Raw genomic sequence first — 24,788 nt, 5'->3', positions numbered from 1 at the left:
TCCAATGCACCTGTGACCACAGCACTCCCTCTTCCTCTCAATTCAGTCAAGAGAGAGACTTCAAAGGCTCTCAGCAGCCAGGAGCTTAGTCAACTGACACCAAGGCAGAAGCCACTCTCACAGCCCCTCAATGGGGGGTAACACTGAGGGTTAGACATCCCTACAGCATGCCTGCACTGGAAACACAAATAGGGAGCAAGGGCTGCAAGAGAAGACGAGATGAAGCACTGTACTGGGAAACAGGGCTGTCAGAGAATTACCCCTTCACAGGATCATGTAAGCAAAAAGCCAGGGAGGTCTGTGGACTCCACCTCTGGTCTTCTAAGGGAGGAGCTCCACAGGGAGCTGGTGGGAGGACAGCTCCCAAGAGAAGAACTGCAAAGGGCAGAAGGCCACAGAGTAAAGTAAGCCCATGGGACAGAGCCTGGGGGCAACATCAGCAGAGCAGAACCTGAAGAGCCAACAGGGGCAGAACAAGGATAAGGAGTGCAAAGTAGCACAGGAACAAACCCAGAACCAAGCACAGCAGGTTCAGAAGTCCAAGGATTATTAGGAAACTGAGCACAAGCAGAGAACAACCTTTAAAATGAACTGCTCAGTCATCAGAGAGTTTGGTAGGAACAGACCTCTCTACTTCTGTCCTCTAGGAGTGGGGTAATAATAGATCTGTGGAGGTGCAGAGGACTACTGAAGGTAATTTACCAAAAACAACTTCACGATCTAAGTCGAAATTATACACTGGGTCATTACTGCCTGTAAAACAGGCACTACTCACAAGACTTCGGTTGCCCATTGAGAGAATCTCAGGGACAATCCCATCAGACAAGATCACAAGCAAAGCTTAAGCCAAGGTGCTATACCAGTCAGCACCCACTGTATCCCACTTGCCTCACACTCACCTAAAGAGCTCCCCAAATTTACTTTTGAGGTGACTGCAGGAGGTATACAGGTCATAGAGATAGGCCAGGATACAGCGCTCTGCTGAGGAGCCATCTGAGCGGTTCATGCCATGTTTCACCACCCCACACAGACTGTATAGAGAAAAAGAAAAATGCTGCAGCAACACAGAAATAAAATCTGAAGGAATAACTTCATTACATAGATATCTTCTTGAGCTCACAGGAACAGTGCTTACTGGGTAACATATCTTGTCCACCGCAAATTCTGCGAGCTGAACCCTCAGACACAAAGTTGTTGCCTTTTAGGTAGGACATAGATACATTCCTGCCCCTTGCAAGCCCCCAGAAGATACGTTGCTTCCTTCCACTCAGTGAGGGGAAGATTCCCTTACCCTTCGAAGACCTGAGCCATCTGGTCCTGGTTCAATATAAGGCAGGAGTGGTAGTGCCGCAGCACAGCCACAATGCACAGGCACAAGCTGGTGGTGTAGCTGCCAACAAGGTCGGAGGATTTCAACAGCAGTTCTGCCTCCACCACGCTCAGTTCATTCAGCAACTGCACCCAATGACAGAAAAACCCTTCAACAGCCACAGGGGTAAGGTATGGTCAGAAATGGAGCAGGCACACCACACCCACAGCCTATAGGACCTGCCAGGAAAGAGACCGGCAGGCACTTTCTGCCTAGAGACGTACCCCTGGAACAGCTGGCACCCCATACTTAGGCACAATGTCTCACTCAGGCAGTGCAAGGAGCTGTCAGTGCTTGGGTATCAGACGACAGCTGAGATATGGTCACAGATAGTAGCATGCAGCTTGTTTGGTAATTCTTTCCTGCATAAATATCACTCAGTTCCCTTTTTAAGGCTAACAGCCTCAATTCCATCAGCAACCATAGCAAGGCTTCAAGAGACGCCTGGCACAGGCTGCAGAAACAGCAACAGGATTTTAGTAGGATCCAGAAGGCAGCCTGCACTGCCATGTGCCAAGGATCCTTCCAGGGGAGCGAGGTGGGGGAAGCTACCAGAGACAGACTATCCCCTTCTCACTCAGAACAAGGCCTTGCTGCAGCCAGGGACAGAGATGCAATGCAAATCCTTTGGAGACAACCCTGAAGCCTCTGTAAGAATAATCCTCAAAACAGCACATGTAAGACTACCTGCCACTAACAACCTAACAGCTGCAGCCCAGGAGCACCACAATGACCACCTAATCTGTTCACCTCCATTGACACAGGTCAGAGGGTCACTAATGATCCCAAGAGCAGCCCAACAATTGCAGCACAGATCTGCTGCCTTTGAGGCTGATGAACCCCTCCACAGGAAGCGTTTGAGTACACTGCACTTACCTGAATGGCAAAGTCGATAAGACCACTGATATTGAGTGAATACTCCATCAAGTCAAATATGAACTGCACATGCTGTACCAGAGGCAGGTGGTATGACATTCCCAAGGCAAAGCTGGTGATCTGTTCCAAGACATTGCGAGATACCTGCAAGTGCAAGACAACACACAGTACTATCTCCCCTTGCAGAAGTCCCTCAGCAGGCCCATCTCCCTTTCCCTCCAGGAAGCTGCTCTCAGTAATGCAAAGGGACATAGTCAGGGCCCAAGAAGGAGAGCAGTCTTGAAAGTTTCATACCTGAGATGTGACTTGGTGCTGATCAAAGTGAGAGAGGTGCTGGAACTTTGCAAAGATATCTTCAGCTGTTGGGAATGCTTCTGGCTTGCTCTTTTTCCTCTTCTGGCCTTCCTCTCCACCTATCAGAGTTGGGAGGATCAGAAAACAGTATTAGGCTACCTTCACCAAAGGAGAACTAGACATCAGCCATCAGCACCTGTCAGTCCCTCAGCAAGACCAGCCCCTAACACGCAGCATAGCCAAAAAGCCCGAGTCCCAGAACTTAAGCTGTTAAGGACCATCTCATCTTCAAAACAATAAACTGCTGAGGAAGGAATTTCTAACCTGCGAATGACAGTAGGGTTAACATCTAGTTTACCCCAAGTGACGGTACTCCTTGGAGGGGGGAAAAAACCTTTCTCTTGCAATTTAGAGGTACACCGATTCCCTGATGAGAACAGACGTTCTGGATTGGAGACGTTCAGCCTCAAAATTTTTTGTCAGAGCACCCCATCTTTTAAAGAATCATCTTTCTACCACATTTCAAGTTGCCTTTCAGGAATCAGACTAAGAAAAAAAATTGTGGCCAGGTTCTCAGCTGATGGAAGTCAGAGGCTATCCAAAATTTCCCATCCTATGCTTTTAGCATGTGTCCCAAACATAACGGCATGCTACATTTAGTCAAGGTCTTTGCCAAACATGCAAAGTTCTCTTTGCTTCTCGTGCAAGGATCTAAATCCAAGAACTAAAGAAAATAAAATTTGAAAAGCCAAAGTTTTGGCCAGGGTCTCACTCTGAACCTGATACGACTTAATCCTCTTCTGAAGAAAAGTTCAGTTAAACAGATACTGTCAGCAGGAAACCAATCGTCTTACTTGCTTGTTAGTAAGTTTTGGAACAGAGCACCATTCCAGACTCTCAGTGACTAATACAGCTCACCAGGCACTGTAGATTATATAAAATCCCTTCACTGTGACACTCCAGACAAAGGAGCCAGCCAACTGGAAAGACGCTCCTACTTCAGAAAGGAGTGGCTCAAGCTCTACTAACCCGTCTCAGCAGTGCTCTTTCTGTTTAAGACTTTTAGAATGTCTTTGGTTATTTTCTTGATTGTATGCCGAGCATCGTCCCGTTGTTTTCCAACCCCAAAAAGAACTACCAACCGTTGGTTACACTCGTGACTGCACGACTCCTCCTAGGGAAGCAAAAGAGACAACTGCATTAGCAACTATGAGGCTGAATGCTTTAATCTTGTTTCACATCTGGATCTCTTAAAGGAAAATGAAAGCTTCATCTCAGAAGTTGCTCTGGGAGTAAGCAAGGAGACATCTTAAGTAGATCATCTCCTGCAGCAGTGCAGGAAAGCATGACTGCTCCTTACCCACCCACAGCAGTACTGCAGGGAAACACAGCAGCCTCCTGACCAGAGCACAAGGCAGCAACAGGGGAACAGTTATGAGCAGGTCTCATACCTGAGGAATAGGAAAGTGTGTTGCATACTGGATGTGCCGAGGCTGGTCATACAGGGATGCTAGCATTCCTTCCACAGACTTATCCTTCAGCAGAGGCTTTGCTTCCTTTTCGGGATCTGGTTTCTCAGGGGAAGGGCTGGCTTTAGATTCACAATGCATTGGAGGAGAAAACATCTAGGGAGACAAAAGAACAAGAAAAGGTAGTTAGGGAACATGGTCATGCAACAGTGAAGATTGCTGAAGGAAGGTACATCTGCTCAGGCCTAAAAAGGAGAAGGAAGAGGGAGGGCTGGAGAAACATTTAGTTCTTAGGGCAATGACCGAGGCGACGTGCTAAGACACTATTCCCATTTCTGCTTCTGGTCCATGTTGTATATTGAATGAAAAATAACAGGAAATAAATAACCACAACGTAGGGCTTTGGGAACAACCACCTCCACAGAACAAGCAAGGATCCTGGGAAAGCCATGGGAAAGCCACATAGCTCTGTACTTCACACCTGCCTAACATGAACCTTGAAAGGCCAGAAATGGCTGGAAGAATGTAGGTACTCAGGGATTTTTCAACCACCATAAGTTATTTTTATTACTAAGTGCTTCAAAGCATTCTGCAACCATGAACTATACCCACAAATATTATGAAGAACTGTAAAACTGAAGAAGTACTGAAGGCCACACAGTACAATGACAGTAGACCTGTGTCTTCTCCCAGGTGATCAAGAAAACCCCTGCCAACAGTAACTGGTCACTCCCAATCTCCTGGTGCTATCACGTTCATCCATTTCCCATCAACTTCCAAGGAGCTCACTTCCTACCCTGCCCAAACATTGGGCTGACAGTGGCCAGAGCGTAAGAGATCCCAGGAATGACTGGGACTCACTCTACCCTGATGGACCCCGACCTACATAAAGAGGTTATATGGACCTTTTTAGTGTGTCAGCTGCCTTACAACCAAGCCACTTCCAGCATACTGGCTCTACAGTAGAGAGGGAGTATTTACACAAAAGCGAGGCACATGCTGCCTCTGGTCCCACTACAACATACTGACCTACTTACTGAGTAGCAGGTAGAAAATGCAGGAACATACCGAAAAGTCTGTCTTCTCCATGTCATCAAAGAGCATGCTGGAGTTGTGGTCGATGTCCATGGGCTCAGAAAGACCTGTGTCCTGGGAACAGGCAGAGCAGCTTTACATCCCAGTGATGCACCAGGGAACAAGAGAATATTTGTTTACTACAGCACTCGATGTCCATGTTGGACAGTGACAGCAATACGCCAACACACCCATGGTGGCTGGCAAGTTGGAGCCTAATACACTACCAACATCATGGACAGGCCTCACACGGCACCTCATGATATGCTGCTCTGCTCTGAGCAGTGCAAGATTTTCTTATCTACCCCTTTACATTCTGCAGGCCCTTTCCAGCCACTTTGAACTTAGTCTTCTATTTTTGAAAGTGAAACGCTAAGGAAATAGGTTGGGGGAAGGAGAAGCATGAGTCAGTGGTACATCCTCCAGCAGGTAACAGCAAGGAGGCTGCAAAGCTGGTAAAAACAGGCAAGCACAACACAGGGACATGTACAGGAGGGCCATGGTGCTTATGCTCTCACCTCTAGCTTGATGCCACTGTTTCCCTCCGTATCCTTCCTGTCGTGCTCCTCAGCAGTGTCATCAAAGGGTGATGGCGGGCGAGGCCCATGAGAATCCATGGCAAGATCACCCCGGGAGATAAGCGTGCACATGTAGATGTTGTGAGAGAAGACATCATGTCGGATTAGCTCACAGAACAGCAGCACCAGGTTAAAGAACTCCACCTTCTCATTTTCCTTCCCAGGATCAGCTGAAAGGACAGCACAGACAGTCAGGGCTATCAGAGTTCTTCTGCAACACTCTGAGCAACACCAGCCACCTAACCTAGGGCTAGAAAAAGCATTTCCAGAGATCTCAACATAGTAAGTGACTGATACACAGTTCTGAGATTACAGCAGGGAATAAAAGCAGAAAGCCCAGTTTCAACAAGTGGCAATTAAGTAAGTCAAAAGCTCTTCAGTTAGTCTCACAGACCAGAGGCATAAGACTTTAGCCTGGAAGTGCCATTCCTGGGTGTACAAACAGTTGCCTGCATCATCCAGAGTTGTATCCTGTCCCCCTCAATCTGTTTTCAGTACTTCCACTGAGAGACTATTCCAGAGCTTTGTCATTTAGTAGTTAGAAACCTCCCTCTAGTTCTCAGCCTGAATTAATTCCTGATCAGGCTATACTCATTTATTCTTGGCCAACACTCTGTCAACAGAAGTGTTTCTGCATTATCCTTCTGTCATCTGGCCCTCCACGCCGCTTTCCCTCCCTCTCCAAGGTATACTCTGGATTGCAAGGAAGCCAAAGAGAGAAGTTAGGCACATCCAAGACATACACACAAGAGAACAGCACACAAATTCAAAGTCTGCAGGAGAGGGAAAGCTAGCAACTGGGAGACCACAAGTTCTTATTACATACTTAGCATAGGAGCTTGAGTGTCAAGGAACTGCATAAGGACATCCTGAAAGACAGGAGCGCTGGCTGCTGAGAGAGAGCCCGAGGAGATGGAGCCCTTCTCATCCACAACTTCAGAGTCCCCACATCTCTGTAGAAACAGAAAAAAGTACTGACTGCTGTCACAGAGGAGAAATTCGCTATCCATAAACCCCCAAAATAAAGTGTTTAAGAAAATCTTCTTATCTTGCATTTATAGGAAAGCCACCACACCATTTTCTGTAAGCTATTTGACAGTCTCCAAGTATGCCAGTACTTCCACACTGCAATCACCTGTCTTCAAATGTATCCAAGAAATGGGATACACACCATCCCACAGGCTCATTTATGACCTACTTTGGGTTAGATGGAGCAAATGCCATAATTAACAGCACCAGTGTTAAGAGGCATCGTGCTGATCAGCCTTTGCCTTTTGGTGTAGTAGGTAGATGTAACTGTAGTTAGGTAACCTCGGCTCTCCGTTACCACTGCTAGCCTTCTAGGAATAAGGACTTACCTCAGCCTCTATCTCTGCTTGACGCTTCTCCAGGAGTTTGGCCACGACCATAGCCCTGTGGCGTCCAGAGCGTTTATAGCTGACAGCCCACTCGCACAGCAAGGCCACCACTGCATCGTCATCTGGGGAGATCTGTTGAGATATAAGCACTACAGTGAGAAACTGAGCCTAACAGAAGAGGTGAGAAGTCCTAAGGCCTCAGGTTAGATATAACAGTGAGTCTACTTCCAGTAGACTGCTACATTCCCCTCTTCCTAACATGGAGGACAGATGTCAAGCTACAGCCCTCCTGCTTTGTCTCTGGTTTGACTCCACTTTGCAACATGAGGTGATACACAGCCCTTGACAAATCTCCAGGCTGGCTTTGCTTCAGAAAATCATCTCTCTTCCAGCAGCACATCTATGGAGTGCTAATCTTAGCACAGAGTGAAACACAGCTTCTCGACAGCATTATACAAAGTATGCAAACTACCAGTCCTGCAGCTCACTTCCAGGAACCACTGCAGTATTGGTTGCACTATGGTCCTACACATCATAAATATGTCACCTCCCAGGCTAAGACGAACTTGAACTGTGAGCTCCCAGACTCCCAGGAAGCAGCTGCCAGCCCAGAATTTGATAAGGCTAGCATTTACTTCTCTCAGACACATAACATGTTTTTGTCGTCAATCTGCTATCCAGGCTGCTATCTTCCATCAGGAGGCTCTTCTCAGTTAGCTGTGTGGATTCTCTCAAGCTTACACATATTTGTTAGCGCAGACTTTCTAGAGCACAGACCCCCCCATTCTCACTTTAGTACCTCCCTAACTAAAGGCTGCATGAAATCCTTTTCAATGGAGATCGCATCTCTTGGCCAAAGGCCACTAACTAGTCAGCTCTCTGCAGACACAGGACAGTAACTGTGAAATATAAACAAGAACATAGCCACATCCGAGACCAGGGCCCAGCAGCAAAGTCCCAAGGCACCTCATGACTGTCTTTGGTTGGACCCAGCCCAAATATCCTGTTATACAAGGAATCCAAAGAGTTGCTGAAGTCAGATCTTTCAAAGCTGTGACTGTCCAGAACTTCTAAAGTGTGCAAGACACGCCCAATAGTGAAACCTAGAAGAGAACAGAGAAGAGAAATGCGTATTTGGCAACTGGTACAACAGACGACGGAGCAAAAGTTTCTGTGAGCTCATTGCTCAGGAGGCTGCCTAAGGAAAGCTGTACCAGTCAGGCAAGGGTCCACCTAGCTTAGCATCCTGACTCTCACAGCAGCCAACAGCAGATGTTAGGGGAAAGTATCGGAACATGGCACGTATATGAGAGTATAGTTCTCTTGTACACATTTCCAGCTTCCAGTAACAGAAACTCCCGCTATACCTGGGGAAAAGGACCCATGCAAGATTTTGCACTGGAAAGAAAGAGAGCCATTTGGTTTTTTTCACTGCTGACAGTAAATCCAATGGCAGCAAATAGGAAAAATCAAAGAAAACAGCCAGACAGGAAGTTTCTCAGGGTAAATCATGGAACAGGGGGAGAGAAACTTTAACCTACAGCAAGTTACCTGCTGTGGTTTCCTGGCACTTGTCAAATGACCAGCGAACCTCCACAGCCTGGCCACGTTCCTTTATCTGCTGCTCAATTTCACGCAGCTTTGCCCGAACCTAAAAGCAATGGACTTGTGTAAACATACAAAAGGATGCCTTAGAAGTCCGTTGTACAAAATTATCAGAAAACAAAGAGCATGACAGTAATTCTACTCAAAGTTAGATTTTGCCTGGCTTCCAAGGATATGACTGTCTTGCTTATAGCAGAATGGGAGCAGTTAATTCCTTGGGAGTGAGACGGCACCTCCAGCTCTGCTTATCACACAACATGAAAAGAAAATCCTGAAAGAGCTAAGATACAGCTATTATCCTGGACTACAAGAGCTCCCTTTCTTGAAGGCTGCTCACCTGCTGTGTAAAGGCTGAATTCCCTCCTGGCATGGGCAAGTTGGATGGGGCTATAGGCAGGTGGTCCAATGGAGAGCCAGTCTTTATCCTGCTATCAGTCAGTGAGTAATGCCACACAAGGGCACTTGGGCAACACAAAATTATACTCTGCACAGACAGAAAACTCAGTATCATTGATCAAATCAAGGTCAAAACAATTAAGTTAGATTACTTTCTACAGAAATAACTACTCCTTTCTCCTACTGCCCAGGCATTCATCATCCTGCATACATATTTACCATTTGGGGTTCTTTTGTTCTAAGCTCTCAAAGAGTCTTTGGGCTAAAGACTATACTAGAGTAGCAAGTAGTAAACTAGTATTTTTTCTGCACTGAGTTTCTTGCCCTAAGTATGCTGAGGAAGCCAAGACCAGAGTTCCACATTATCCAAAAGCAGCAACATGTTGCTGCAGAGCTCCCTGTTGCTTCTAAACAGAACTTATTTTCTACAACTCTGTCAATGAACAATCCAACCCTCGTGGTCCAGGAGCAGCATTTACATTAGTGACTTATAGACCTCATCAAGAGTGAAGTGTGAGAATAAATATGAGTCAACAGACCCAAACTCATTATACTATACTATTTAATAATTACAAGTATGATTATAGTAATAACTTTAATAACAATACTATTATATACGTGTTTTCATTCTTTTATGATCTTGTACAGACACCCACACAAATACAGATGAAACTTCACTGAAAGATTCCTAGGATACACCCCTACAGCTTCCGGCTCACAAAGAGCCAGACATTAAGAAGGACAACCAAGGCTGTTTTAAACACTCAAAGCAAAGAATTCATCACATCTCGAGAACATTTGAGCAAAGGTTAATTATGTACACTGGTAGAAATGCATCTGTCTCCAGCCTGACTTCACCCAGCTCCAACTTCCAACCACTTCCTGGAACAGGCTGCGCAGTGAGGTGGTGGAGTTACCATCACTGGAGGTGTTCAAGGAACATGTGGATGTGGCATTGCGGGTTTAGTGGGCATAGTGGTGTTGGGTTGATGGTTGGACCTGATGATCTTACAGGTCTTTTCCAGCCTTAAGGATTCTGTGACTAGATCTTATGCTGCCTTAGCCTCATCTACTATCTGCAGATTAGAAGATCTGTAGCTCTTCTATCAGAAAAACTCCTCCGAGACATACTAAAAAAGATCAGACCATCATTAACCAATTTGAACTTTTTAAGCAGGTTGTGTTCAAACACCAAATCAGCCAAATCTTTGAGGTGTATATGCTCATGTATTTTCCCTAAAGTAAGCTTCCCCAATAAAGTATTTTTATGTTTAAAAAGACATGTTTTATCACACAGAAACTACAAAAAAACCCTAAATGTTTTTAGCTGAAAGTGACATTGCGCTCTAGCCCTTGCAGACAAATCTTTACTTCTAGCCAGCTATACTCTAGGAATTTTCTTTCTACCCTGTTTGAGAGCTGGCTGTCTGCTTCTTGATCCTATCAGGCTCCTTGATCTCAAATTTCTCTGTTGAGCTGCAGGTTCCCAAGCTCTGTGCTCTCTTCCTCTCCACCTCCTGCTCCATCCTGCACTCTTTAGAATCTCCTCTGCTTTAACGTGCTCCTTTCCTCCCCTGGAAGGGGCAGTCTCTACTTCTTCTGCAGGGACCCACATGACCTAGTCACTCTCCTCTTCAAGAAAAAAACACAACCATGAATACACACACACACACTGAACAGAACTCACCTATCTCCCTCTGACACAAAGACAGTATGGACTGAGTCCCACAGTGACACAACAGCATTTGCTCTTCAAACATCTACCAATAAGGCTTCAGCAGCCTTGCCCTTTTACCACAAGGTAAGGTTTAATCAATTCCAAGTACAAAGATTATGAGTTTAGAGTCGTTCCTTTTCATAGCCTGCTGCCACTCCGGAGGAGAGTGGTCTGCCTAAATTATTACAGTTCTTCCATAAAGAAGTGCCAGGGGATTGGTTTTTGTGTGTGTGGGTTGTATGGTTTGGTTGGGGTTTTTTTGTTTGGGGTGGAGGGGGGCGCAGGGGTGTTCTGATGAGGGGTTGTTTGTTTTTAAGAGCTTACAAAATTAAAACGAACTCTTATTTCTGGCATAATTTCCTTTCCTAGATGACAACCCGCTACTGACATACACAAATGAAATAACCCTTTCCTTCTCATCCCCTCATCTGCAAAGCCTTCCCAGCTGTCTGAGGCACCTGTGAATAGAGCAAAAGGCTCTATTCCGACCCATTTTTCTTATGCAAGTCAGTCAAGGGCACTGCTACAGCACTGACGTCTGGTACAAAAGCTCTGTAACACATCAGCAAAGACCCATCCTTTGACAATCACGGTTTGATATTTCTGTACTCAGGAAGTTGCTGACTCAGTCTGTAATGATTTTTCTGTGATGGCATACAATATAAACTGTCCCTGTTGACCTCACTATCACCAACTGCTACTGACACCTACCTGGAGGATGCAGCTGAGCCCGTATACCACTGGCCGGTGCTGGGGGCACAGCAGTAAGTCACTGAAAGGGCTAGGAGGAGGATTTCCTGCAGCTGGCTGAGGGGTGGGAGTTGAAGGAAGAGTGTTCCCTGTCTGGGCAGACAGCATATGGGGTGGGTGCCCACCAGCACCATCCAGTTGCATAGCAAGTCTGCGGGTACAGAAGTAGGCCAGACGTCTGGACAGGTATGCAGACTGCACAAACTCTCCAGAGTACTGTAGAGAAGAGGGAGGGGAGAAAGCGTCCTCATTACAAGCAACACAAGAGAAATCCTTCACACTCCCAAAGTAGTATACTGTGTGGCACTGCCTTGTAGAGACAGTCCCTTTTTACAGAGAGCTCCTTAGCATCATTGATCACTCACTAGCTACTAAGCATCAGAAAAACCCTTTAAATGCTCTATGGCAATGACTTCATGTCTCAAAATGTACCCACACCCAGCCTTCCCAGGGCTTCAAAGGTCTGCCTAGAATCTGTTGCAACAGAAAGAAAGAAAAGCAGTTTCCATGCAGCAGTGCACAGTGAATCCAACTATCACAGCTATGACATGGACGGGGATTACCAAGTCCAGTGCAGGGAAACAGGGTAAAGGAAAAAGAAACAGAAGAGAGCAGGACTAAAAATGTATCCTTGCATGAGCGAAGGATCCTCAGAGGGACACTCCCTAGTGTTCTTGGTGCAAAACAGCTCATCACCCCTTAGGCGATAGGAAGGGGACTGACAACAGCGGAAGCCATCACTCTCCTGAAGCAAGCCGGGTACGTATTTCTCACCCGCAGCAGCAGGGGTAGGAGCATTTTCAGAAATTCATCTTCTCCTGACCGTATCTTCTCAAAGCACTCGAGGACCCACGTCAGGAATTCATGCCGGTCCAGCATGCCATCCTGCACACAGATAAAGGCAGAGCAAATGGACAAAAGCTGAAGCAATATCGACTAAGGAAAGGCAGAGCAGCAGCAGCTGCTTGCTTTCTAACAGTGGAAATAACTCTAGAAGTTTGCACAGTTCTGTACTACCCCTGTTCTATTACTGAGTTCAAAACTGCATCCAGCCCTAATGGTCTATTCACAGAAAGAGAATATTCTGCAAAAATAAATCACTTTGCATTCACTTCCCCTAGCCCTCCTCTGCTACATACCCACCCAGCAGCCCCCTCCAGTCCCTCACCTGGAACATGAACATAGCTAGTTTCTCATTGTAGTCCCACTGCTTCAAAGCTTGTTCCACCTCTTGGGGCATTGGCCCAGATGGTGAACCACAGCCTTGCCCTGGGAGCTGTCTATAGAACTCCGCAATTTTCTGCAGCTGCTCTGACAGGTACTTGGTGATGATCTGTGTCCATTCTGGAGAAGAGGAAACAGGTTAGCAACGAGTGCCGTGGTAAACAGAAGCAGGAAAGAACCAGGCTGGTGCGCAGGTAGAAACTCAAAAAAGTTCCTGTCATTTGAAAAGGACAGAAAGACACAGAAAGAAAAGTAAGTGCCACAATATTTTGCTTGTGGCCTGGGGGTGGTAGGGAGGAAGAGGCATCCACACAAATGGGAATAAGAGGAAGGACTTCTGTGTTTGGGGGGCAGGGTTACTTTGTACAAGAAAATTGGGGAAGAAAGATTCCTCAGCTGCAGTTCTTGAGAATCAGCAGGCAGAGAGAAGAGGCTTTCCAGTGGGGAGCAGTGTTAGGCCAGCCTGGTTTAGCATCCTCAGTAATCTGACAGACAGCAGAAACACTGGAAACACTTCAACTCTGAACTTGTTCTTAATCACTTTCAGGTATCAATGTAAAGCCATGATCAATGATTTTTAAAAATAATTGTTTTTACTAAAACCTAACTGTATAAGAGACAAACTCAATACACAAAGCAACAGCATGATTACACTCCTCTGGGACAATGCAGATGGCAAAACCCAAGGCAAAATATGCAAGAAGGTGAAACAAACAACACTTACATGGTCAGCAACAGAACAAACACCCAAAGGAACAGGAAAGTAAATGGAATAAATACATCTAACAAACCAGTCAATCTCCAGAAAGAGAGCTAAGAAGCCTGTATAATTTTTATACCAAAGATAAACAAGAAGAAAAAAAAAATCCAAGGACTTCAACTGCTAATACCGCTTATCAAAGGAGCGAGGTCAGGTCCTGTAGTCACAGCCATACAAACCAGAAAACAGCCAGGAGAGCTCTCCTAGACCGCAGTAATCGGGAGCAGGCCAGGATGCAAAGGATGTTAGATATGGGATCCAGTAAGGCTTAATGAAATTGGAAACACACACAGGGAATAACATACCAGAATTCTCTGGGAAACACACCTATTCACTTGAGAAGAAGCTAATCAGTCATCACTAAATTATAACATTTACAGTCATTGTAGGGTAAGAAAAAAACAGGTTATACAGCAGAGGAGCACTGTAGAACTTAACAGAGAGAAAGAAGGCGGCAGCTCTCAGGAAGTATTTGTGGCTGCTAAGACTTATTTTTCAACAGTGTACTCTCACAGGTGGGCCCTGTTTTTTTAGGCAATTATACACATCAGAGCACTAGGACTTATCAGCAGGAAACAAGTTTATATGGATTTCCAGGCTACCTCTTACTATTCAAGACCAGGCTGAAAAGGAAACATCTGGGATAGACAAAACCACTGCTCCACACAAAGTGCTTACCAATGAAGGGATCAATGACATGACGCTTTTTCACCTTGGTTTCCGTGATGGCAGCATAATAGGCACAAGTCATTTTGATGAGCCAGGCTGCTCTCATTACTGGAACAGTGTATTTTGCCAAATAACCAAAGACCTCTTCCTTCTTGCTAAAGATGGGCACCTATAACAGAATTGAGAGGGAGAATTGCAACCAAGGACTCAGATGGGAAGTATTCCAAAGCAACTACACAAGCTGTAGGTACTGCAAGATGTGAAAAAAGTAAAACAGGAAAAGGTACTGTGTTGCTCTGTATCTCAAAAAACCTACTGCAAGAATTCATCTGTTTCAGTATAAACAGAAACAAAACAAATTTAAAGAAGACAGAAAATATAATTACATCACTGTAAATCCACGCCCTGAATCCTGCAAACGGCTTTGAGGATATCCTCCAGAAAGGATGTAAACAACTACAAAAGGTATAGACTAAGGACTGAGTCAGAAACACAGAGTATCTACTATACAGACTGAAGATAGAACTCTTCATTTCGTAAGCAAAACAGAGTGGTTACAAAAGTCTTGCAATATCGTAAGCAGCCAACAAAAGACTGTGAGAAACAGGGAATTCAGTACCATAGTAGGAAGGTATTCATTAAACCAAGATTCAAAATTCAAGATAGAACAGGGGAGGATACCAGTGAAATCATCAGACTGCAGATCTATAAACCAGGAAGCAATAGCACATCATAGGAAAATGTACAGCTGTGGGGCTCATTTCCACAGGATACTATGGAGAGCAAAAGTACGCATGTGTTCACAGAGGAATGAGACAAATTCACAGAGAACAGGTCCATTTGGCAGGTATCTCAAAGTCCCTGAACTACCAACCGTTCAATCGGTTATTTGCTGTGTTTCTTATATTCTTCCCAATTATTCTCTGACGCCTCAAAGACACAGACTGCTTGGCTACCAACAGTCACCGCTTTCATGTCTAAGTCCATGAAAACTGATGGACCCCATTGCAGGAAACTAGGGAAAGCCTTGAAAGGGTCAAGCTTTCACAATGACCTCAGGAAACTGATAGCCAACATGCAAAGGACACAAGGACTAAGTATGTAAAGAGACAGATCCTGGGAAAATCTGATTACTTTATTTTCCCCCAAGAATGACTCAGAACACCCAAAAGATCAGACAAACTCCAGCTTCTAAACTACATGCTCTGCTACCATTTTGCAACTGGGAGTTATGTTTTTCCACAATGCATACTAGATTCCCGAGTTCCTTGTTTATAGGCCCACCCCGATCGAGAGTCAGCTCCCCTTGCTATCGGGCTCGATAAAACGGCAGAGTAAGACCCTTCTTTTTTCTTTCATACTCTACAATATTCAATGCTACCAGGGAAACATCTAGCACTAGACGCCAGGGCACAGAAATGCTCTAGCCTGGCTGAGACCAAGCTGTAACACACATACTCTTCTCAGCTTAAAACCAGAAACATGTGTCACTGCAACAGAAGTCTGGGAAGTCACTCAGCTGATTATTTCCAGTAATTCGCACTATAACATTCGGGAACTTGAAAAACCCTCCACAATAGGAATGGTCCTAATCTAAACAACACACCAAAGGCAACAGTGGTAGCTCTTCTGAAAAACAACTGAACCTTAAAATAAATCAGTTGTATCATACAAGCCAAAAGGCAAAGTTGAACACAACCTCCAAACAACAGACAAGGGATTAGTTCTTTGAGTGGGGACGACTGCAGCCAGTGCACTACAAATCCTGGATACGCTCTTCAAGCTGAAAGCTTCAAGAGATGTAGAGAGGAGAAACTTCTCCAAATAGTAAAAACCTTCTACTATGCAAACACTTCAGAAACAAGCATAGACTAAACGCTCTGCCCTGCCAGGCAGCCTCTCCTGTAACATACCTTCTTAGCGAGATGAGTAAGGGGCTTAGTTCCAGCAAGATCTGTGAACCAGTTGTTTATGGCACTCTGAGAACGTGCTGTCACCAGCCAGAAGTTATCCTTCTGATTCACCTGGGGTTTCCGTCTTCCCGTGTCAGGCAGTGTATTGCATCGCAGCTTTTCTGCGATAATACTGCTAAAATTTGAACTGATCTGGAAAAAAAGGATGAGTTACATTTCACAGGTCAAAGATCTATTCTATGTGCTTAAAATCTCATTTATCATTCCTACCAGAAGTCTCACCAGTATCAACTTCTGAAACACAAAAAAACTGCTAATAATTTCCTTTGTTATACTTGCAAAGAGGAATGCTTCTAGACAATTCATACAATAACCAAGCAGAGACTCAAGTTGAGATGGACACAACTCTTTATAAATACTTGTCAAACCAGACAAAAGGCTTCTTGGACAGACATCAGCCAAGGAAAACAAATACACCGTGCTTATTGATTGCCTTCCACCCGAGGCCATTACTAGTCCTCTTGTCAGGGAGGCCAAGAAGTTAACATCTTGATTTTAGAGACTGGAAAAATGGAGTTGAAGCCTGTTATATAACTCCCATGTTTAAATTGCCAGATATTTCAAGAAATCTTACTTCTCTTCTACCATGGCCATAATGTAAGCAAACCGATATGAAAGTTTCCTGCTTCTGGTATCCTAGTCTTCTGCTTTAATTGCATAATATAAGGAGTTCTAAATGCTGGTTTAAAAGAGACTGCAGATACAGACCTGCCCATAAGATGTATGGAACCTGCTCTCTCAGAGGTGGAACACAGTTCCAGAAGAATACAGAACTTTGATTCTACAGGGACAGAGGGTTAGGTTCTAAAACACCCATCCTAAAGGGAAGGGTCTTCTAGTTCTGGACACAGGGATGGAATTGGACCCAGGACTGTCCAGGACCCAGCAGCCTGCCCGTACAGGTGCCAGGCCCTGCCAAACCCCCACACCATCCCAAAGGCTCTCACCTTTGCTGGGTTGAAATTGACATTTTTTGCACTGCCATGCTCGTCCCCAGAGACCGCCGGCTGGTTATTGAAGCCTTGCTTGACGTTCAGAGCAGTCAGCTCATCCTGCGGGGCAAGGACGATCAGCAGGGCCCGGCAAGGCCCCTCCACGCCAAACGCCCGCAGCCTCTGTCCCCACCACGGCGCGGAGACAGGGCAAGGCGAGGGCCCGGCGGGCCCCAGCCGGCCTCCCCCAGGCCATCGCTGCCAGGCAGCGCCCCAGGCGAGTGCTAGGACACAGGAACCGCGGGTCCCTCAGCCAGGCCCCCCACCCACAACCTGGGGGTCCGGCGGGACGGGCCCCTCACGTCCAGCCACCACGAGGACACAGGGCTCCCTGCGCCCACCCCGGGGGCTCCCAGCGCACCCCCGGGGCCTCCTCACGGCCGGCCTCCTCACGGCCAGCGCCGGCACGGCCGCCCCGCACCCCGGGTCCCCCCACACGCCCGGCGCCTGCACCTCCTTCTGCTTAGGGTCCTGCGGGTAGACGTCGGGCGGGCCGAGGCGCGGGCGCTTGAGCGGGCGGTGCTCGTAGCTGAGGACGCCGAAGGCCGCCATCCCGGGCCGGCCGGCGGGCAGAAACGGCCGGGCCACAACAAGGGCCGCCCGCGCCTGCGCCCTGCGCCGGGGCCGCCCGAGCGCCGCCGGAGAGGCCCGAGCGTCGCGCCGCTGTCACGGGCGCCGCCGAGGAGGGCCGGAGCGTCCCGAAGTCGGGCCGAGGAAGGACGAAGAGTCCCGAGCGCCGCCGGGGAGCGCCCGAGCCTGCGCCGAGCGGAGGCGAAAAGTGCCGAAGATGGACGGGGCGCCCCGAGGGGCACGCTGCGCCCCCTGGCGGACGCGCTACGCGAGCGGCGCGCCGGGCTGCTATCACGTGACCGCCCCCTTCCCCCGCCCCGCCCCCCCCCGCCCCGGCTACGTTCATCATCACCCCCGGGACCGCCCCGCACCCCACCGCCCGCAGCTGCCCCCCCTGCCCGGGACACCCCCTCCCTGCGGCCGCCCCCGGCGGCCCCACGGCCACCGTCTCTCCGACCACAACCCATCGCTGCGCCCACGACCGTCCCCCGTCACTGCCCCCACCACTGGCACCATCACTAGCCCCCCGGCGACCACCTCCCGTAGGTGCCCCCAGCCCCCTACAACCGCCCTCATGAGCCGCTTTGTGACCGTCTCCCCGTAGCTGCCCGCCAGGACTGCCCCAGTGACTCCCAGCTCTGCCCAGTTCTCAGGGACCCAGCCCAGGACACCCATGGCTGGGCCATGGGTCAGGATCCCCACACTGGCCCTGCTCTTGGGGGGCAGCCCTGTGGGGTGAGCCCTGTAGCATGGCAGGATGAGCTCTGGGAACACAGCAGGATGAACTGGGTGGTCCCGGTGCCGCAGGTGGTGAGGCCCGGAGGGTTGAGCGGTGGGGCCTGGGCGTGAAGGGTGGGGGGCCCCAGTGGGATAAGCCATGGGACCCCGTTGGGGTGAGCCATGGGACCCTGTTAGAGTGAGCCATGGGGCCCCGGTGTGGTGAGCTGGTCCCCAGTGGAGTGACCCATGGGGCACTGCATGGGGTGGGCCTCTCGGCAGCGGGCGGTGCCGTGGGGCAGGAAGCAGCACGGGTGCGGAAGCTGGCAGCCCTGCGTGGTGGGCTGCGCGTGGAAGCCGTTCGCACGCACCCTACGGCTCACCCCGCCATGGCGGTGCCCTGTGCCTTCCTCGCGCCCGTCCTCCTCCTCCTCTGCGGGCTGGACCCCTACCTTGCTGCTGCCCGCAGCCCCCCAGGTAAGGGGGCACATGGCCCCCAGGGGGGGTGGGAGGCCGTGGTGCCCCATGGGTGGTGGGAGGCCGCAGTGCCCCATGGGTGATGGGGCTGGGGGATGTCATTGCCTGGTGAGGGCAGGCAAGGAGGACAGGACATGGGATTGTGTGGGCTGGCAAGCTGTCGGGGCATGGGCCAGAGACCCTGCGACCCCGCAGTGTGCCCTAGGACCCCCAACACCTCCATGGCCCCTTGCAGGGGGCTGCCAGGAGAGCCTGACTGTGCCAGGGAGCCCTGCTGGGTGTCCTTGCTCCCACCCTGGCGCTGGAGCATCGCTGGCACCACCAGCCCCACGGCTACCAGCCCTGTGGCTCTCCTGGCCCCACGGCTCCTGGCCCCATGGGTCTACTGGCCCCACAGCTCCCAGCCCCGCAGCTCTGCTGGCCATGGGGCCACCAGCCCTGCTGGCAGTGCTGCTGGGAGGTACCCTGGCCATGGCTGTACCCTGTGGCAGGCCGGGGCGGGGGGGCAGCGGCAGGATGCAATGCGCAGATCCTATCGGCCCTGTGCATCAGACAGGCAGCGCTGCAGGCGGCGGAGCTGTGCCAGCAGCCCTTTCCATCCCAGTCATGACAGCGGTGCTGTGCGCAGGCGGGGGATGGTGGGATGGCCGCTCCTCTTCCCACCCTGCACCCTTGCCCCAGCCGTCGCTTTCCGCGAAATAAAATCCCCTTCTCGGCTGGCTGTCGGTAAAACACCAGCTTCGTGGAAACGCAGCTCCTCTGTATCCCTGGACTTCCTGGGAAGGTGCCCTCTACCTCCGCCTGCAGGAACAGCTGGAGCACAGCTCCTTCGCTCCATCGCGTTACATTACAAGCCGGGAAAGCCCGGCTCTGGCTTGCTCCAGCCCCTGCAGCGCTGGCTGATGGGTTTGGACCTCGGAAGGGACCAGGTGTCCCATTGCCTGATTTTTAGGGGGAAAAATCCCATTTTCTGGGAGCCTCCGGCACAGCTCTCAGCCACCAGCAGCCGGTTTGGCATTTGCAAGGGCTCTGCGAGGCGCCTCAGTCCATCGGGGGAGCTCACCCCGCAGCGAGCCGTGCCTGCGGCCGCAGAGCAGACTACAGCCTGATAACCGAGGCGCGGGCCGGCACCGCCCCGGCGGCCCCGCAGCCCCCGGCCGCCCGGGATGTGGCCTCCGGCTGCGTGGGCAGCACCGGGGCCGGCGCGGCGCAGCGCGGCGGAAGGAGGGGGCTGCCGCGCCGGCATGGGCGCCTGGAGCGGCTGCTCAGCCTGCCGGGGCCCGGCAGCGTTTCCCGCAGAGATCAACCCCCCGAAGCTCGGCCCCTGGCCCCGTGGCGGAGGGGCTGCAGGGGGGAGCACAGCCCAGCATAGCCCCCATCACCCGGGGCATCATGCCCCCATCACAGGGGCACATGGGCACCTGCAAGCACCCGAAAGGGTAGCAGCAAGATGAATTTAGCCAGGATGGAGACATCCGGCTCAAATCCTGGAAAACCCCTGATTTTCTCACGGCGACAAAGCTGGTGAGGGGTCTGGAGCACAAGTCTGATGAGGAGCGGCTGAGGGAGCTGGGGTTGTTTAGTCTGGAGAAGAGGAGGCTGAGGGGAGACCTTATCGCTCTCTACAACTACCTGAAAGGGGGTTGCAGAGAGGTGGGTGTTGGTCTCATCTCCCAAGTGACAAGTGACAGGACAAGAGGAAATGGCCTCAAGTTGCGCCAGGGGAGGTTCAGGCTGGATATTAGGAAAAAGTTCTTTACTGAGAGAGTAGTGAAACATTGGAATAGGCTGCCCAGGGAGGTGGTAGAGTCACCCTCCCTGGAGGTATTCAAGGAGTGTGTGGATGTGGCATTGTGGCATGTAGCTTGATGGGCATGGTGCTGTGTGGTGTTGGGTGGGTTGGTTTTTGGTGTGTTGTGGTTTGTTGTTTGTTTGTTTTTTTGGTTGTTTGGTTTGGTTTGTTTTTTTTTTTTAAGGTTGGACTTGATGATCTTACAGGTCTTTTCCAACCTTAGTGATTCTGTGATTCTGTGACAAGCAAACCGGGTTGGCAGGAAGGGTTTCTGTCCTGTCCCACAGTGCCAGGGGTTGCAAACAGTGGCCGCAGGGTGACTGAGGGGAGCAGACAGAGGAATCAGGGTGAAACACCACAACCGCAGCATGAGAAGCCAACAGCACGGATGCAGGAGGGACAGCTGCTTGGCCAGCAGTCCTTTGGAGGAAGACGTGGGGCTGCCGGCAGCCCAGGCATCACCAGCACAGCGTGTGTGAATGGGGTGGTGGGGGCCCAGCATTGCAGGCAGGCTGGCTGCATTGCAGCTCCGCTGGGAAGAGCTGGGCTTGTTTGGCTCACACGGAGGTAGGCTGACAGGGATGTGCAGGGACCATTGGCATGTGCTGTATCTCCTCAGTGCAGGCCTGGGCCCTGGCCCAGCTGCCCGCCACCACGGTGCCCAGTGGTGTCTATCCCTTGCAGGGGTGGAGTGTGTCCTCTTCAACGAGGAGTACATGACCTGCATATGGGGGAGCAGAGAGACGCTCACGGCCAACTACTCCCTCTACTACTGGTAGGTGTCCCTGCCCCACGGCCAGCCCCACAGCAGGGTGTCTAGCGGTGGGTCCCCACCCAGGAGGCTCCTGCCAGCATTGCTGGTTCCAGCGTCAGCCTGCTCCTCTTCCCCGAGCCCAGAGTGGGGGAGGCTCTGTCTCCGGGACGAGTGGGATGGGATGCGCCAGGGAGAAGGGTCCTGAAGATGGCTGGGGTATGCGGAGTCTCAGGGAGCTCCAGTAACCCACTGCGGCACAGGTATGAGAACAGGTCCCCCATGGTGGAGTGCAAGCACTACCTGAGGGACGGAGACATCAGCATCGGCTGCCACTTCAACCAGAGCGAGATCATCCAGTTCCAGCCTTTCCATGTTCTCATCAATGCCAGCCTTGACGGCAGTACCCTGGAGATCCCCAGCAAGCGCATGGAGCTGCAGGACCTGGGTATGGAGTGGTGGGGGGTACCCACTCTCCTCTGCAGGGCTACCATGGGGCAGAAGCAGGGCTGTGGTCCCCAGGGCTGCCTCATCATGTCCTGGCTGGCGGTGGGGCCACTGGGGCATAGGGATGGTGCTCACCAGGCATCACCTGTGCCTTGCAGTGAAACCAGGGGCGCCTGTCAATCTGACCATCCGCAACATGGGCAGCAACCAGCTGCAGCTGACCTGGACCTCGCCGTACCCCAAAGCCCACTGCCTGGAGCATGCCGTCAAGTACAAGAGCAACAAGGACACCAGCTGGATGGTGAGAGCCCCTGGATGTGGCACCCTTATGGTAGAGCCTGGGGCCGAGCCATGCACCAGCCTCCACAGCAGTGCCGGCCCTCATTGCATGGTCCATGTCTCCCTGCAGGAGCACAAGGTGAAAGGAGACGTCTTCTCCTTCCCCAGCGTGGACTACGAGAAGTACTACACCTTCTATGTGCGCAGCAAGATCAACAGCTACTGTGGCAGCACCCAGCTCTGGAGCGAGTGGAGCGTCCCCGTGGTCTGGGGTAGCAACTCCACCAGCAAGGGTAGGTGCTGGGGGCTGTGGTGGGATGGGATGGGCTGTGGCATGGTGGGGCTCAGCAGCTGAGGGATGGCCAAGCAAGTGGAAAACTGGCATGAGGCAGCAGCTGTAGGGGCAAGACCCATCCAGGCACCTGGGGCGCAGGCAGCGGGCATCGGCCCCCGTGTCCTTTGCACTTCTGGAAGCCAAACACCCCCCGCCAGCAGGACGTGCTGACTTTTGCCAGGGGTTTCTTAGCCCTGCTCTGGCATGGATGGTCCAGGACAGGGTCACCAGCCAGTTGTGACAGTGTGGCAGGGCTTGGGGACGGGCCCCTTCTCCATCCTCCACTCCCAGCTGAGCCCTGCTATGGACAATGCCAAGCTCCCATGGCCACCCATGAATGGCCACCGGCATGCCCACCTCACTGCCATGGTGCTGCGCCAGCCGGGGGTCCGTGTCACCCCAGCTCTTTCCAGGTGCAGCAGAGGAACAGCTGCACTGGTTCTGGATCCACACGGTCTTGATCCCCATTGCCTCCTGCCTGCTCTTGCTGGTCCTTGTTGTCCTGCTGGTGCGCATGGAAAGGTGAGCATGGGGGGCCGGTGGGGGGCAGCAGCACTGGGGCTCTTCCCCTCCAACATGTCTCTCCCACGCAGGGTGTGGGTCATCCTCATGCCCCGAATCCCCAACCCCAGCAAGAACTTCGACGAGCTCTTCATCACCCACAATGGCAACTTCCAGGTAAGGCGGCTGCGGGCAGCCGTGCCCCAGGCTCATCTTCTGCCCCACAGGGTTGGGGCTGGGCTGGGTGGTGGCTCCTCTCACCCCGCTCTGCTCCCCGGAGGAATGGGCCGGAGTCACCAAAGACATCGTGGAGAGCTTCAAGCCCAACTACAGCGAGAGTATATGCTATGTGAGTGAGCTGCCTGCCAAGAACAGCTACGAGCCCCTCTGGGAGAGCAGCAACCAACCACCAGTGATGCCGGGGGCCCTGGCCACCCCCCGCGAACACAGCCCCTACAAGAACAGCTATGTGGGAGTGTGACGCATTCTGGCTCCCCGGCGCCCCACACGCTCCGCTGCCCGAAAACTCGTTGCCTCACACGCCTTGCTCCCCGCTTCCACCCTGCCTCCACCAAAGGCCCGGGACACCCAGCCCTGCTCCCTGCCACGGCCACACTCAGCCCCCCGTGACACAGCAGCTGTACTGCAGTGCAGGGTGCCGTGTGCACTGCAGGGTGCTAGGTGAGCGCAGTGTGCTGGGTGCACTGGGCAGTGCAATGGGTGCACTGCACAGTGCAATGGGTGCACTCACGGTGCAGTGCGTAGCACCCTGGGTGCACTGTTTGGTGCACTGTGTCCTCTACACGATCCATCGGGTGCCCTGGGTGCTGCTCTGGGTGCGTTGCAGCACACTGAGCACACTGCATGGTGTGCCAGCACCTGCCCTGTTCTTGGGGCGTCCAGGAGGGCAGGGTGACATCCCGCCACAAGCCCTGCTGCGTGCAGGATCCCTCGTGGGCTCGCCGCGGAGGGGCAGAGCCGGGGGAGGGCTGGCGGGCCCCCGCGCTGGGCGCCTTGGAGCTGCTGGGGACTCGCCGAGCCCCCCTCCCGGCTCCGAGGTGCCCACGAGCGCGCCCAGGGACAGCCGAGCAGGTAGGAGCCACCGGCCGACCGACGGGGACACCGGGGCTGAGGAGCACCAAGGGCCAGAGGGGCCAAGGCAGCGTGTCACCCCCCGCTCTCCCCCCGCCGCCTCGCCGCTCCTTCGCCTGTGCGCCGGGTTTCCCGCTGCAATAAAGCTCTGCTGCGCCGGGAGCTCGGCTGGGATCGTCCTGCACGTCTGGAGAAGCGCCGGCGGCGCCCCGCGCCCCGCCCACCTCTGACCTCACACACGCCGCGTGGCGGGGTCCGGCCCCCGCGGCCCCAGCGTGCTCGTCGAGCGCGGGGGGGCGCCCCCCCCGGCCGTCCCATGGGTGCCTGCTCCCCGGGTACGGCGGGGACGCGCCACGGCCTCGCCGGCGCGCTCGGCCTCTGGGCTCTGCGGCCGCTGCCGGAGCCGCCTGCTGCCCTCGGCCACCGCCGCTCTCCCTGCGGATGAGCGGAGCTTTCCGGCCAGCGCCGGCTGCGCCCTCCTGCGGCTGCTCTCCTGCGTGAGGAGGATGGTGGGGGACCCTGACGCCGGCGAGCCCTGGCTCCGCGGCTGCAGCTCCCGCCCCGCGTTGGCAGCAGCCCCAGGGTTTTGTCCTGTCTCCGGGGGGATGCCGCACAGGCTCCTCGCGGTGTGGGCGCAGCGGTGAGGTGGGGGGTCCCCGGTTCGCCACGGCAGCAGCCCACACCACCCACCCCGGCTTTTCCAGACATCAGCAACCTGTGCGAT

At 51.9% G+C, this 24,788-nt stretch overlaps 2 protein-coding genes across 2 annotated transcripts in view; one reads left to right on the top strand and one right to left on the bottom strand.

The window, feature by feature from the left end:
* Positions 1 to 17,656, bottom strand: part of MED12 (mediator complex subunit 12) — a 38,355-nt gene extending 20,699 nt beyond the window's left edge. Inside the window, exons 1-20 of the mRNA XM_059824291.1 lie at positions 17,558 to 17,656; positions 17,060 to 17,164; positions 16,053 to 16,244; positions 14,149 to 14,308; positions 12,655 to 12,830; positions 12,261 to 12,371; positions 11,448 to 11,702; positions 8,961 to 9,107; positions 8,570 to 8,669; positions 7,985 to 8,121; positions 7,019 to 7,150; positions 6,487 to 6,613; positions 5,601 to 5,830; positions 5,077 to 5,157; positions 3,991 to 4,164; positions 3,569 to 3,713; positions 2,540 to 2,658; positions 2,246 to 2,389; positions 1,292 to 1,455; positions 900 to 1,031 (exon numbers count right to left, since the gene is read on the bottom strand). Coding sequence (XP_059680274.1) covers positions 900 to 1,031; positions 1,292 to 1,455; positions 2,246 to 2,389; positions 2,540 to 2,658; positions 3,569 to 3,713; positions 3,991 to 4,164; positions 5,077 to 5,157; positions 5,601 to 5,830; positions 6,487 to 6,613; positions 7,019 to 7,150; positions 7,985 to 8,121; positions 8,570 to 8,669; positions 8,961 to 9,107; positions 11,448 to 11,702; positions 12,261 to 12,371; positions 12,655 to 12,830; positions 14,149 to 14,308; positions 16,053 to 16,244; positions 17,060 to 17,164; positions 17,558 to 17,656 — 2,930 coding nt within the window. The remainder of the gene's footprint in view (positions 1 to 899; positions 1,032 to 1,291; positions 1,456 to 2,245; positions 2,390 to 2,539; positions 2,659 to 3,568; positions 3,714 to 3,990; positions 4,165 to 5,076; positions 5,158 to 5,600; positions 5,831 to 6,486; positions 6,614 to 7,018; positions 7,151 to 7,984; positions 8,122 to 8,569; positions 8,670 to 8,960; positions 9,108 to 11,447; positions 11,703 to 12,260; positions 12,372 to 12,654; positions 12,831 to 14,148; positions 14,309 to 16,052; positions 16,245 to 17,059; positions 17,165 to 17,557) is intronic.
* Positions 17,657 to 18,774: 1,118 nt separating this feature from the next.
* On the top strand, positions 18,775 to 23,453 carry IL2RG (interleukin 2 receptor subunit gamma). The gene is made up of 8 exons (XM_059824538.1): positions 18,775 to 18,868; positions 21,345 to 21,435; positions 21,675 to 21,859; positions 22,017 to 22,159; positions 22,268 to 22,430; positions 22,885 to 22,993; positions 23,065 to 23,149; positions 23,253 to 23,453. Exons 1-8 carry the CDS (start codon positions 18,781 to 18,783, stop codon positions 23,451 to 23,453), a joined length of 1,065 nt encoding a protein of 354 aa, XP_059680521.1. The 5' UTR covers positions 18,775 to 18,780.
* The last annotated feature ends 1,335 nt before the right edge of the window (positions 23,454 to 24,788 follow it).

The sequence above is a fragment of the Gavia stellata genome, chromosome 14, assembly GCF_030936135.1.
Source record: "Gavia stellata isolate bGavSte3 chromosome 14, bGavSte3.hap2, whole genome shotgun sequence".
Classification (NCBI taxonomy): domain Eukaryota; kingdom Metazoa; phylum Chordata; class Aves; order Gaviiformes; family Gaviidae; genus Gavia; species Gavia stellata.
Note: the sequence above shows the minus strand (reverse complement) of the source record. Positions and strands in the feature narration are given on the sequence as shown.

Coding starts and splice junctions, on each gene's coding strand:
- IL2RG (XM_059824538.1), top strand. CDS start 18,781: ATGGCGGTGCCCTGTGCCTTCCTCGCGCCCGTCCTCCTCCTCCTCTGC. Junction 18,869..21,344: donor TGCTGCCCGCAGCCCCCCAG/GTAAGGGGGCAC, acceptor TATCCCTTGCAG/GGGTGGAGTGTGTCCTCTTC. Junction 21,436..21,674: donor AACTACTCCCTCTACTACTG/GTAGGTGTCCCT, acceptor ACTGCGGCACAG/GTATGAGAACAGGTCCCCCA.